This window comes from Acinonyx jubatus, chromosome C1 (genome assembly GCF_027475565.1).
Source record: "Acinonyx jubatus isolate Ajub_Pintada_27869175 chromosome C1, VMU_Ajub_asm_v1.0, whole genome shotgun sequence".
Classification (NCBI taxonomy): domain Eukaryota; kingdom Metazoa; phylum Chordata; class Mammalia; order Carnivora; family Felidae; genus Acinonyx; species Acinonyx jubatus.
The window spans coordinates 210,144,082-210,159,018 of record NC_069381.1 but is presented as its reverse complement, the minus strand read 5'-3'; the positions used below and the strand labels follow the sequence as shown (position 1 = coordinate 210,159,018).

Below are 14,937 nucleotides of genomic sequence, written 5' to 3'. Positions count from 1 at the left end.
AGTCCCTTCTTATTCATGGGGAATGAATACTTCCCAAGACCCCCAGTGGATGCTTGAAACTGTGAATGGTACCAAACCCTATATATGCTGTTTTTTCCTGTACATATATACCTATGATTTATTTCATAAGTTTAATTTATAAATTAGGCACAGTAAAAGATTAACCACAATAACTGATAATAGAACGATTATAAAAATATGCCACAATTTGAAAAAAAAAACATATATGTTATGTGGATGTATCTCTCTCTTTCAAAGTATCTTATTGTACTGGGCTCACCCTTCATGTGATGATACGAGATGATAAAAAGTCTACATGATGAGATGAAGTGAGGTGAATGACGTAGGCCTTGTGACGTTAGCATTAGGCTACTGTTGACCTTCTGATGTTACATCAGAAGGAGGGTCACCTCCTCCCAGGCCATGGTTGACTGGGTAATGAGACCCAAAGTGAAATCATGGATAAAGGGGGACTATGGTACCTCATTACCTGAAGTATTGATGAGTGCCACATTCAAGACAGAAATAGAAATAAACAAAACAAATCCTATTAGACTTAAATTTTTTTAAGTTTATATATTTTCTTTAGTAATCTGTGCACTCAGCGTGGGGCTTGAACTCATGATGCTGAGATCAAGAGTTCATGCTCTTCCAACTGAGCCAGACTGGCAGTCCTAGATCTAATTTTTTAATGAAAAGTTTCTATATGTCAAGACCCACAAAACATATTTATTTATTAAAAAATTTTTTTAAGTTTATTTATTTATTTTAAGGGAGAGAGAGCAGGTGAAGGGCGGAGAGAGGGAGAGAGAAAATCCCAAGCAGGCTCTGTGCTGTCAGCACCAAGCCTGATGCGGGGCTCACACTCTCGAATTGTGAGATCATGACCTGAGCTGAAATCAAGTCAGATGCTTGACGGACTGAGCCACCCAGGCGCCCCACCAGCAAAACATATTTAAAGGCAAAAGACACATGTGGAAAATACATTTTCCAGATGTATGTGGCAACAGAGGCAAATACCCTCATCATCAAAGGGCTCTGATAAAGCACATGGCACCAAAGAGATAGATGGATGATGTGAGCAGGGCAGAGGAATCAAAACAATGAAATAGGGGCGCCTGGGTGGCTCAGTGGGTTAAGCGGCCGACTTCGGCTCAGGTCATGATCTCGCGGTCAGTGAGTTCGAGCCCCGCGTCGGGCTCTGGGCTGACTGCTCAGAGCCTGGAGCCTGCTTCCGATTCTGTGTCTCCCTCTTTCTGACCCTCCCCCGTTCATGCTCTGTCTCTCTCTGTCTCAAAAATAAAATAAACGTTAAAAAAAAAATTAAAAAAAAAACAATGAAATAAATAAGAGAAAATGTTTAATCTCCTTAATACAAAGAAGTCAAAATAAAACCATTTAAAATAACATTTCCCCTTACTACCATCAGATTATAGCAGATCAATGCCCACTATTGGGCAGCAGCTTTCTCCTGAATTATTTCTAGAAATGTGAAAGAATTGGAACAGCCTTTTTGGAGAGAAATCAAGCTTTAAAATTACAAGTATCTTCTGACCTGTCAGTTCTACCTCTACAAGTTATCTGGAAGGAATCTTTAAGGTGTCCAAAATATACGGCTACAAAAATGCTCATTGCAGTACTGTTGCAAAAGAAAAAGGGGAAAAAAATGTGTTTCTAATTTTTTTTCCTTTTTTTCAGAATTGTAGACCCATGATTGTATTGCTTTTTTTCCTTAAGATTTTTTAAAGGTTTGTTTATTTATTTTGAGAGAGAGAGAGAGAGAGAGAGAATGTGAGCAGAGGAGGGGCAGAGAGAGAATCCCAAGCAGGCTCCGCACTGTCAGCATAGAGCCCAACATGGGGCTTGAACTCACAAACCAGGTGGTCATGACCTGAACCAAAATCAGGAGTCGGACGCTCCAATGACTGAGCCACCCGGTGCCCCTCAAGATTTTTAAAAAAGTAACCTCTACACTTATGGGGCTCCAACTCACAGCCCTGAGATGAAGAGTCCCCTATTCCACCAACTGAGTCAGCCAAGCCCCGCCCCCTCACCTGTTTTATGTTGTATTTATTTAAGTTCTGAACATGCCAACTAGACCGTTATTTTGTATTTTACTACCTTATAAAAACTGCAGTTGATAAGAAATATTCTGGGGCGACTGGCTGGCTTAGTCAGTAGAGCATGCAACTCTTGATCTTGGGGTTATGAGTTTGGGCCCCACACTGGGTGTAGAAATTACTTAAAAATAAAATTAAAAAAAGAAAGAAAGAAAAGAAATATTCTCAGCTGGGGTGAGTCTGAGGGTTAACTCAGCCCCTCCCTGGCCCTGTGACCCATGGAAGGGTTTTCCCCTTCAGTGTTTCATTCTGAGTGTGTAGGACCTTGGGTTGAGTGAGTCTGTGGAGTTGGGTGAGGACGCTGTGTGGAGAGAAGCTGGCAGAAAAGCAGGAAGGAGGCTCTTGGGAAGATGCCTGCAGGTTAGGTCACAGGTAACCAGAGCCATGGTGCTGAGCCACATGTCTGGGGGGAGAAGTCCTTTAGAGGAGGAGATGGTGTCCACAGATCGCATCAGGGTCCGTGTGGGTGACTCAGTTAAGCATCTGACTTCGGCTCAGGTCATGATCTCACGATTCATGAGTTTGAGCCCCGCATCAGGCTCTCTGCTGCCAGCACAGAGCCCCTTCCAGATCCTCTGTCCCCTGCCTCTCTCTGCCCCTCCCCCACTCTCTAAAATAAATACACGTTAAAAAAAAAAAAAACCCAAAATAAAAAAATAAAATGGAATTTGGTAGAGGGGGGTATCTGGCTGGCTCAGTCAGTAGAACATGTGACTCTTGATCTCTGGGGTCCTGAGTTCGAGCCCCACCTTGGGTGCAAAGATTACTTAAATAAATATAGGGGCGCCTGGGTGGCTCAGTCGGTTAAGCGTCCAACTCGTGATTTGGCTCAGGTCATGATCTCACAGTTTGTGGGGTCAAGCCCTGCATCAGGCTCTGGGCTGAGCATGGAGCCTGCTTGGGATTCTGCCTCTCTCTCTGCCCCTCCCCTGCTCACACTTGATCTTTCTCTCTCAAAATGAATGAATGAATGAATGAATGAATGAATGAATGAAATGGAGTCCGTTGAAATGCAAGGGAATTCCAGAGCCCCTGGAAGGCTTCCTGACTCAGGGGTGAGGGTGGGGGTGGAGTCTGTGCTTTCAAAATGCCTCCCAGAGACCCTGAAGCATCTGATCCTCATCTCCTCAGCTGCCATTTCCTCTCCAGCAGGGTCCTTGCTCTGGCCACGGTGCCTTGCAGCCTCAAGACTTGTTACACGTTCCCTTTACTTCTTCAGCTTTTCCCCCTGAGGGGCCCCTATACTTAGTCTGATCCGGAAACCCCATCCTACCCCTTCAGTGAATCTTACACCTGTCTGCCACTTTTCTGAACAACTAACTATAATATTTATAGGGTTTAATATATTTTTTAATGTTTATTTATTTTTGAGAGAGAGAGAGCGAGTGGGAGCAGGGGAGAGGCAGAGAGAGAAAGAGAGGGAGAATCACAAGCAGGCTCCACGCTGTCAGTGTAGAGCCCGATACGGGGTTCAAACTCGTGAATGGCGAGAGCGTGACCTGAGCTGAAATCAAGAGTCCGACGTTTAACGGACTGAGCCACCCAGATGCCCATTGGGTTTCATATATTTAAATTTATTTTTAATTTCACAAGTAGTACAGGAATACATCTTTACTATAAAACAATTCAAGTGACCCACATGGAGTGAATACAGCCTCTTGATCGTCCCTTGTTCCCCACTCCCACACCAGGCTGACTCTGGGGTGGGTGGGGTGTCATGCCTTCCAGACGCTTGTCCATGTCTTTCTCAACTAGTTTCCAGCTCTGGAAAGAGAAGAACCGTCTTTCCTCCCACCCAAGATCACTCCTCTGCCTGTGCCATGTTCTGGACCCTCAAGCCTCTTCCACAGCCTTTGGCCTCCACTCCTACACCCCCCAACCGAACGTCTCTCCCCCCAACAGCCCTCCTACCCATACATGCACACACACATGCACACAGATATACCCAGATGTTTCTTTTCCTGAAAACAAGTCTTTCTGGATCCTTACATGCCCTCAGCCCCCTCTCCTACCAGTGTCTCTTGCAGCCAACCTCTTCAACAAATGGCTCCCTTGGCCAGACTTCACACCTGCACCCATCAGATCTCAGGCAGCAGCCGCCTGCTGAACTCCCCTGGGAGGGCACTGACCCAAGTCCAGGCTCCTGTTAGCACAGTGCTGCTGCCCAGCCCCCTGCATAAGACTTCTGGCCTTGGAGGGGTGCCTGGCCATCCAACAACTGGAGTCTCCGCTCCCAGGCAAAGCCCCTGGGCACTGGCTGCCCTCCCCCCCGCCCCGGCAGTCCACACGGCCTCTGCAGGAGATAGTACAAGGGCCAGGGAGCGTTGGGGGAGCTCCTCACGCAGTGCTCGTGTTCATCTCTGCAGTCACCTCAGATTTCTGTGGGCTTCTGGCAGCTTTACCTTCCAGGGACGGAGGGAACCGGCTCCGGAAGTTCTCCCGGGGTGTGGCTCACCCCAAAGCTCTGGGCACGTTCTGACAACCAGGGCTTCCAGAAACTCCAGAGGCTGGGGTGAGGAGGGTTCCTCAATGGCTCAACCTCCTCTAAAGGAGGAGGAACAGGAAGACAGGGCCTAGGCTCTACTTTACTGCTCTTCTCCCAACTTACCATCATAAAAGAAAAGCAAGCAAACTTTTGAATTATGAAACAATGCCCCCCAAGACACTGTATTAGTTTTCTGTTGCTGCTATATCAAGTTATCATGAATTTAGCGGCTTAAATCAACACAAATTTATTGCCTTACAGTTCTGGGGGTCAGAGTTCAAAACCAAGATACTGACAGGGCTGCATTTTTTTCTGGAACTTGGGGGAAGAATCTGTTTTCTAACTTCTTCTGGTCTCTAGGGGCTGCCTGCATTCCTTGGCTAGTGGCCTCTTTTTCCATCTTCAAAGCACATCCCTCCAACCTCTACATCCACGATCACATCTCCTCTCTCTGACTAACTCTCCTGCCTCCCTAAGGACCCTGGTGATGACCTTGGGCCCAGGATAATCTCCCTATTTCAAGATCCTTAACTTACTTATATTTGCGAGGGCCCATTTACCACAGGAGGTGGGATATGCATGGATTCTGAGGATTAGGGCATGGAGGGACATCTCTGGGACCATTATTCAGTCTACCACAAGTGTGAAATGTAATATAGGTCGACATCTGTAGACAGACACTGAGACTAGACGGATGCTAATATTTTGCCTTATTTATTTATTTATTTATTTAGTTAGTTAGTTAGTTTATTTATTTATTTTAAAGAGATAAAGCTCTACAAAAATAGCTAAATCCCTGCGTGGCTTTTCCTTCCTTCTCTCCTCAAAGGTAACCACTTCCCTGAGGTTGGTGAAATTCACCCCATGTATGTTTCTGTCTTTGGTACATATTATAAACACACTAAAAAAATTTTTTTTAGTGTTTATTTTTGAGAGAGAGAGAGAGACAGAGCGAAGCCGGGGAGGAACAGAGAGAGAGAAGGAGACACAGAATCCAAAGCAGGCTCCATGCTGTCAGCACAGAGCCCGACGTGGGGCTCGAACCCACAAACCAGGGGATCATGACCTGAGCCAAATTTGAACACTTAACTGACGAGCCACCCAGGTGCCCCTAAAGATTTTATTTTTAAGTAATCTCTGCCCCTAAAGTGGGGCTTGCACTTGTAACTCTGAGGGCAAGAGTCACATGCTGTACTGACTGAGCCAGCCAGGTGCCTCAAGGGCATTTTTAAACCGAAGAGTACCATTTGTATGTGTTTTGAAACTTTATGTAAAAGGAAACACCGTGTGTACCGTATTGCAACCTGCTTTTCTAATGCAATGTGTTTGAGATTTTACATGTTGATACATGATGATATAGTTCATTCACTTTAACTGCAGTATAGAATGCCTCCCACAAGCAAGTTAGAGTTCATGTTGTCCATTCTTTTGCCTAGAGACAGATTGTTTTCACTTTTTTTGCTATTACAAACAGTGCTTCAAAAAAAAAAAAAAAACTTTGTGCTTGTTTTCTGGAACACCTGTGCCAAAGACCTCGGTGGGGATACACCGAGGAGCAGCATGGCTGGGTCCCGGGTGTGCACACCTTCAGCTTACTGAGGGTTGCCACGTGGTCCCAGGGTACCTGCCAACAACAGTGTTTAAAAATACCCATTTCCCACATATCCTCAGCATCTGGTGTTTTCAGATTTACTGTTTTTTAAGATTCATTTTCCTTACCTATTTTCCAGTCAATCTGTTCTATTCCAAATCTTCTTGAATGTTCTGCAGCAGCAACCTTTCCTCCATCTTGACCCTGAATGACAGACCCACCCAGCACCTTCTGTGTTCAGTGTGGTCCACCCCATTCCCTCAATTCTCTCTCTTGTGAGTACCCCGCTCCAGCCAGCCCTCTGCCCACTATGTTTCCTTTGGGCCAGCCTCTAGAAGAGCTGGTATGGTTCTGAAGCTCTCTGCTCTCCCGACAGAATGCCGTGGAATGTGCTGAGATGGTCTACTGGGAGGAACGATGTCTTCTGCATTACGACCCCTCAGCCTAAGTGAAGGAGTCAATCTAATCCTGGCAATGTGAGCAAATCCACTTGAGAATTACTCAGTCCTGAACTCCCCCAAACTACATGCTTGTCTATTTTTCCTGTCCCCAAGTGTTCTGAAACATACCTGCCAACGAACTGAACTGTATCCTGGAAAATGGCAGCATGGAGGAATAAATCCAAAGACTGTGACCTTTCTTCCTCTTATCTTTATCAGCCTGTGGCTTTTAGGCACCAAATTTTGTGTTCTAAGTTTTTACACCCCCCTTCCCTACTGCCCCAATCCAATTACAGCGGTGGGCTAACTATCTTGAGCTCCTTCAACACAGGGGAGCCATCTCTGAGTTATGTGGCCCTCATAATGATCCATTTCTCCTCCTGCTGCTCCCTGAGTAAACTGAAATGGTATTGTCCTTGTGTGTGGATGGTAAGCTGAAGACATTTCTCAGCCATCTGGTTCCAACCTCATAGTCTCTTGAACTTTGTATATTCCTATTAGCTGTCCATACCCATCTTATATATTCCCAAATTCCCATTGGCTATGGCTTCGCCAAAGATATATCCCTGGCAAAGATGGGGCCTGAAGGATTGTTTCTCAAAGGGGATCAGCCACATGCTTCAAAGGGAGCCCCGAGTGCTGCCGGGGGAGTCATCCATAACCTCCTGCTGTACAACCATGGCACGGGGCTACACCCACAGCTCTTTATACACTTGTATGTCTTAGCATTCGGAGTGAAACCCTTCTCAGTTCCAGGTACAAGATGGATACTTTAGAAGGTATTGCTTTTCTACAAACTAAACAGTTTGTGGTGCTAGTGCTCAATATGGGTCCCCTTCTCTATTCCTGGGATTTAGGGACAGGACGGGCTCACACAGGGGTTGAGGGGCCCAAGGGTTACCTGTCATCTGAAGGGTATATGAACCTCCACTTCAACTGTCTGTGAGAAGCAGCTTGCCAGGGACTAAGCCGGACCAACAGAGCCCAGGTGGACACCAGCCGTAAGTATCCCCTTTCTGACAAAGATTGCTGGAAGCTCAGAATGCCTGACAGAGGTACCAGGAGGCAGAGGGACGAGCCAACCACAGAGGAAGTCACCCAGAAACCCAGGGAGCTGAAATCCCTTCTCAAGTGCTTGTTTCAAAAAAAAAACCAATGTTTCCTAATGGAACTCAGAGGGAGGCCTGGGCAGCCACCGAAGTGAGTAATTTGGCAGATGTCAGGGCTGGGTTGTCCACAGCTTCTTTAGAAGACCGAGGAAGCCCAAGGTCACATGCCTGCAGGTGACGTCACTCATCTGGCTCTTCTCTCCAGGTTTTTAGATTCCTCAATTCTCTCTAGCTGGGAAATTTGATCAACCCTCTGAAGGTTTTCTTTTTTTAAGTTTATTTATTTATTTAGAGAGAGCAGAGAAGTGAGCAGAGAGCAGAGAGAGTGGCAGAGAAAGAGGGAGATAGAGGATCTAAGCAGGCTCTGTGCTGTCAGCACAGAGCCCGATGCGGGGCTTGAACTCATGAACTGTGAGATCATGACCTGAGCTGAAGTCCGACGCTTAACCAACTGAGCCACCCAGGCACCTCAACCCTCTGCAGCTTTTTTTTCTTTTTTAACGTTTATTTATTTTTGAGACAGAGACAGAGCATGAATGGGGGAGGGTCAGAGAGAGAGGGAGACACCGAATCTGAAGCAGGCTCCAGGCTCTGAGCGATCAGCACAGAGCCCGATGCGGGACTCGAACTCACGGAGTGTGAGATCATGACCTGAGCCGAAGTCAGACACCCAACCGACTGAGCCACCCAGGTGCCCCATCTCTGCAGCTTTTAAAGAGGTAGGTGAAACTTTTTTTTTTTTTCCTGGCAGTTTAAATTCTGTCCTGAATTAAGGGTTCATTTAACTCCTAAGTAGTCGATTAGAAATTAAGATATTGTTTCTTCAAGATCTACTCAAACCAGGGGTGCCTGGGCGGCTCAGTCGGGTAAGTGACCAATTCTTGATTTCAGTTCAGGTCAGGATCTCATGGTTGGTGAGTCTGAGCCCTGCATCCGGCTCCACACAGTGTGGAGCCTGCTTGGGATTCTCTTACCCTCTCTCTCTGCCCCTCTCTCCCCCTCAAAATAAATAAACTTTAAAAAAGACTTACTCAAACCAACGGGTTTTTATTCTTTTTTATGTTTATTTATTTAGAGCGAGTGGGGGAGCAGTGCAGAGAGAGGGGGAGAGAGAGAATCTCAAGCAGGCTCCACACTGTCAGTGCAAAGTCTGGTGTGGGGCTCGATCCCACGAACTGCGAGATCATGATCTGAGCCAAAATCGAGAGTCGGGAGTTCAACTGACTGGGCCACCCTGGCTCCCCTATTCTTTTTTTTTTTTTTTTTTAAGTTTATTTATTTATTCTGTGAGAGAGAATGCACACATGGGGGTGGGGAGGGGCAGAGAGAGAGAGAGACAGAGAGAGAGACAGAGATTGGGAGAGGGAGAGAATCCCAAGCAGGCTCCATGCTGCCACCTTGGAGCCTGACGTGGGGCCCACAAACTGTGAGATCATGACCTGAGCTGAAACCAGGAGTCTGATACTCAAATGACTGAGCCACCCAGGTGCCCCCCAAATTGTTATTCTTCAGAAATGACTTCTCACTAATTAGGTTCTTAACATCTCTTACCCCGTAGTTAACCTGATGACCCTTCATGGTTTTCTGCCACAAGCTTCTCCATGACAGACTCTCCCCGTTCTTGTCTCGTATGAGGAACAGCCTGGTCGATACATTCATTCCCCTGCGGTGCTTGCTATCTGGCTTTGCCCGGGAAGGTGGTTCAGTACAGTGTGAGAAGGAAAGTGCAGGTGTCCTAGGATTCCGTTTGTGTGTGCCTGGCCGTGTGTTTCATGTGTCTGTGTAACTTTACCACGCAGAGCGGGAGCTGGCTCTCATCCCCAGCGAATCGGGCCTATTTTTTAACTCCGCGTTCACCGACATCCCGTTGGCATCTTGAAATCAGCCATGGTGGGAGCATTTACACCATGAAAAATGGCAAACAGTACAATCAAGGCTTTGTGTTTGGTGGTGGGGACAGGGGTGAGGTGGGGTGAGTGCCTAGAAATGTCGGGAAGAAACAAAAAAACTCCAAAAATAGTTACCTGTGCAGCCGGGAACTGAAGAACACGGGTATTGGAGAGAATGCACCCCCCCCCCCTTTTGAATTTTCTGTTATGTGCATAACTATTTTTTTAAAGAGACCTTTCTTTTTTAAGAACAAAGACTTCCTGCTGTGTTTATTAATCCCACACCATCAGCTGGAAACCGCCCGGGGCCAAACTGTCTGACTGAGGCAGAGATCAGAGAGCCTGGAGAGATGTCTTCACTGCAGCCTCAGTGGAGTGACTTCCTGGGACTGGGGTTTGGGGTTGGGCACACACAGAGTGTAGCAGCAGGCAGTCCTTCTAGAATCCCATGCCAAGTCTGCAGGGGGAGAGTCAAAGCAATGCCAGGCCCCCCCGGCCAAGACATCAGGCCAAAATTCGGGTCACCAAATTCCAAGGATGAAGCAGAAAAATGGGTGTGAAGACAGGAAATCCAAAAACGGTCCAGCTCTAGGGAGGCTGAGGGAGGAGACCTGATAGAAGGGGGCCTTTCACAGGACGGTCTCTTCGATGATGGGGCTCAGGGGCAGCTTTTTAGGCCATTCCTGAGGCCACTTCCTCTGCAGCTTAAATTAAAAGGGGACATCGGCTCTGGCCAGGAGGGAAGGAGGGCAAACTGGGGCAGGGAGGAGACAAGTAGGGACAGGACGGGTTCCTCAGCACAGGGGCGGGGGCGGGGAGGTGGGGGGAGGGGAACGGCTCCTCCCCACCCACGGAGGCCGCAGGCCACAGCAAGCAAGTCCCAGGAATGGAGCAGAACTCTGGTCAGATCCAGGAAGCTCATCAGACTCCAGAAATGATCCCTTGAAGCCCTGGTCTGTGTCTGGGGGTGGGGTGGGGACTCCCACCCGAGGATCCCACCCGAGGATTCGGGGGGCGTGGCTTGGAAACTCTAGGTGGAGATAATGGAGGCCCCAGGTGCAAGACAGGTCACAGCCAGGAAACTCCAAATACACAGCAAGATGCAGCCCGACGACAGGCTGCGAGGTCCCCTCTGATGGGGGGGACTCAGGGCAGCACCCCATCCTTCCCTGAGGGCCAGGATGCTTGGGGAAGGAGACTCTTCAGGAAATGGAAAACATGGGGCCAAACCTTTGCCTAGGATGGCCAGGAAGTTGGGGGAGGGGGCCCAGGGAAAGGACGGCATGGGCCGCTCCCCTAACAATAGCCAAATGGCACAGCCTGTGTCCTCCAGGGCCCTCACACTTTTCCAAACTCTGCCTGACCGCATGGGCAGCACCCTTTGAAGTTTTGTCATGTGGGGCTGCCGCTAGTTAGAAGGGAATTGAACATCCCGTATTATAAACACCTAGCGGGGCGGCCTGGCAACAAGAACTAATAGGGCCACGTCTTGGCCCCCTTTCTTTTTAACTTGCTGCTCACGTCAATCAATTTTTAGATAAATTAGGTGCATACACCTCCTATCACTGGCTCAGGAGACCCCTATCTCCCACACTGTGGAGCCTTGAACAACCTTAAAATGCCACTAATTTATTAATGACAGTCAGTCCCCAAAGCCCTATATCAATTACAGGTAAACTAAGTCCGCTTCTGCTGACATCTGCTGCCGACATGTTGAGTGTTACATTACCAAATCGTAATATCCAACTGATTTCAGCTACTTGGGAGCATATTTGACAGTTAACTCACCCCTCAAAGAGGCTGTCACGAGGCCAGGAACGCATCATGAGATACCAGAGGAAGGCCCACAGAGTCTCAGTCGCTCACTTAACCGACACGAAGACCTGTGGCTGCTGTGTTTGCTGAGTGCCTAGGATGCACTGGCCTTGGGTGGAGGACAGGATGGGCCCGTGACTGAGGGCCTAAGGCCCCAAGGACAGCTCTGTGCTATACTTGTGACAGTATCTCTTGCACCTAACAGGAGGCCTAGCACTTAGCAGGTGCTCAGTAAAAAATCAGAAATGAATAATACAATATGATGCCTTTGATAACAAAGATTTGAGGGGGCACCTGGGTGGCTCAGTCGGTTAAGCAGCCAACTCTTGATTTCGGCTCAGGTCATGACCTCACGGTTCGTGAGTTTGAGCCCCACACGGGGGCTCTACACTGGCAGTGCAATGAGATTCTTTCTCACTCTCCCTCTCACTCTGCCCCTCCTCTACCTGCTCTCTCTCTCTCTCTCTCTCTCTCTCAACATAAATAAATAAACATTAAAAAAAATTAAAACATACAGATTTGGAAAATAAAAAGCAAGTGGTTAATTCTGCTAGGGAATTCAAGAAAGCTTTGTAGAAGAGGCTGCCAGTCAAGCTGGTCCTTGAAATGGAGCAGTCAGTGAGCAGAGAAGGAAGAAGAGCCGTCCGGAAGGACAGCAGTGAATGAGAGAGTGCCATGTAGCAAGAGGTCGGGCAGGAAGTAAGGCAGGATGAGGGGGGATCTTGAACTGCAGGTGGGTCCAGGCCTTTCAGACTCTGCACTCTGTTCATAGATTCTGTTGTCCGTGTGACAAATTCTTAGGCTCAGGAGCCAAGGTGCCTGTTTAGAAACATTACTTTCCTTTTGGCAGATAGTGAAACCATGCTGGGTTTCCTTTCTCACCTTGGCTGCCTGGAAGCTCCTCAAGTGCTGGATCCCTTATAATTCTTTGTACCCCATAATATTACTACGCAGGACCTTTCACCTACTAGATCCCGCATTAGTTCTCTGTTGTTGTATATGTAACAACAAATGTAGCATCTCAAAACAACACACATTTATCATCTTGCAGGTTCTCACAGAAGGCTGGGCAAGACTTCAGTCAGGGCTGGGGCCTCACCTGAGGCCTGACTGGGGAAGGATCTGCTTGCAAGCTCATGGGGTTGTTGGCGGAATTCAGTTCCTTGCAGCTTGTCAGACAGAGGCCTCAGTTTCTCCCCTGTGTCAGCCAGTATCGCAGTATCCCACCCTCTCTGTAGGCGGTCCACAAGCTTGCTTCTTCAAAGCCAGCAAAGAGGAGGTCCTGTGCAAGATGGTCATTGTGGGCTTGTGTAATGTAATCAGGTGCACATAATCAGAGCCACGCCATCACCTTTGCCTTATTCTATTGGCTAGAACAAGCCCCACCCACACGCAGGGAGGTGCTTATACAAAGACATGGAAGGCCAGGAGGAAGGATCATGGGACCACCTCAGTCTGCTCACCCCTGGTCCTCATGAAATATTAATGGTTAGTTAATTAAATTACTCCTTTTGACAGTTAAAGATATCACCATTAGGAGCACCTGGCTGGCTCAGTCGGTGGAGGCTGTGACTCTTGATCTCGGGGTTATGAGTTCGAGCCTCTTGTTGGGTGTAGAGATTACTTAAAATGTGAAGGGGTGGCTCAGTCAGTTGTGTCCAACTCTTGATTTCAACTCAGGTCATGACTCACAGTTTGTGAGATAGAGTCCAAGCATTAGGCACTGTGCTGGCAGCTGGGAACCTGCTTAGGATTCTCTCGCTCCCTCTCTCTCTCTGCCCCTCCCCTACTCATGCTCACGCTCTCTCTGTCTCTCAAAATAAATAAATAAACATTAAAAAAAAAAAAAAAAAGATCGGAGCACCTAGGTGGCTCAGTTGGTTAAGCGGCTGACTCTTGGTTTTGGCTCAGGTTATGATCTCACGGTTCATGAGTTCGAGCCCTGCGTCGGGCTCCTCACTGTCAGCAAGAAGCCTGCTTTGGATTTTTCTCTCCCTCTCTCTCTGTCCCACCCCTGTTCACATGCATGCACACACACTCTCTCTCTCTCAAAAGAAATTTAAAAACTTAAAAAAAAAAAAAGATATCACCATTACATAGACATATGTATTGTCTCCACAAGAAGGCAGTAAAGTGAGTTCTCTGCCCTCCTAAGAATGCTCTCCCTGCCCCCACAGCACCTGCTGCAATGCTGGGTAAAAACAAGTCAATAAATATGAAGTGAAATGTCATAGAATTTACATCACTGCTGGAAGGACCTGGAGTTTTCTACCATCAAGGTAATTATCAGCTTGTCATAAATTTCTCGATTAATATATGTAATTTTTAAAAGCTGTAAAACAATTGTAACAGTCACAAAGTGGGAACTGGATCAGACATCACCATTATGAATGTGGCCTCCCTAGAAAAATGTCTCCTAACCCCCAACACCCGTGATTTCCCTCTAGTTTACAGAGAACCTGTGTACATGAGTAGTTTCCCAATTCTGCTAGTGCATATATATAGCATAGTATAAGAGCATGGTGGGGGGGGGCGCCTGGGTGGCTCATCAGTAAGTGTCTGACTTTGGCTCAGGTCATGATCTCAAGGTTCATGGGTTGGAGCCCTGCATTGGGCTCTGTGCTGACAGCTCAGAGCCTGGAGCCTGCTTTGGATCCGTGTCTCCCTGTCTTTCTGCTCTCTCCCGCTTGCACTCTCTCTCTCTGTCAAAAGTAAACATTAAATAAATTTAAAAAAAAAAGAAATAAACATAAATTTTTTTTTAGAAAATTAGAAAAAAAAGAGCATGGGCTCTGGGACCAGCTGACCTGGGTTGGAATCAAACTTAGCCACTTCCTGCGTGACCTTAGAGGAGTCGCTTAACTTTCAATAATGACAGAAAATGTTTGTTTAGTATTTGCTATGTGCCAGGCTCTTTACATATATTAAACTCATATAAATTCATTTAACCCATGTAACCACCTTGGGGAATAGACACCATTTGTATCCCCATTTTATAGATGACAGAACTGAGGGATAATGGTTAAGGCCTGGGATTAAGATTCTTTTTTTTTTTTTTAACGTTTATTTACTTGAGAAAGAGCACACACGTGCACATGAGAGGGGGAGGGGCAGAGAGAGAGAGGGAGAGAGAGAATCCCAAGATTCTCTGACAGGGCAGAGCCAGACACGGGGGCTCAGTCTCGCAAACTGTGAGATCATGACCTGAGCTGAAAGCAAGAGTCCCAGGCTTAACCGACTGAGCTGCCCAGGCACCGCGGGGCATTAAGGTTCTTAGCCTGGCCAAGAACAGGGGCAACAAGGGCAAATAGTGGACAGACAAGACCACTGAGGACAAAGGCACCGCAAACAGAACTCTAGGGCCAGCAGATTCTCTTTCTAACCTGCTGTCCCCGCCACCAGCTCTGTCTGGACTAGTGGGACTGGTAAGAAGTGAGGTTTACCATCTGAACCACTTACAAGTGGTCGGAGACCCTAAACACAACCTG

General features: G+C 47.4%; 1 protein-coding gene across 17 annotated transcripts in view; it reads left to right on the top strand.

The window, feature by feature from the left end:
* The window catches only part of LOC128314148 (uncharacterized), a 38,658-nt gene extending 31,607 nt beyond the window's left edge, over nt 1-7,051 (top strand). For all 17 annotated transcript variants that reach the window (XR_008295623.1, XR_008295622.1, XR_008295619.1 and 14 more), the window contains one exon: nt 6,573-7,051. Coding sequence is in view for 1 of the 17 variants with exons in the window: in XM_053215954.1 (XP_053071929.1) it covers nt 6,573-6,644 (72 nt within the window). In the remaining 16 variants the exon portion in view is untranslated. The remainder of the gene's footprint in view (nt 1-6,572) is intronic.
* The last annotated feature ends 7,886 nt before the right edge of the window (nt 7,052-14,937 follow it).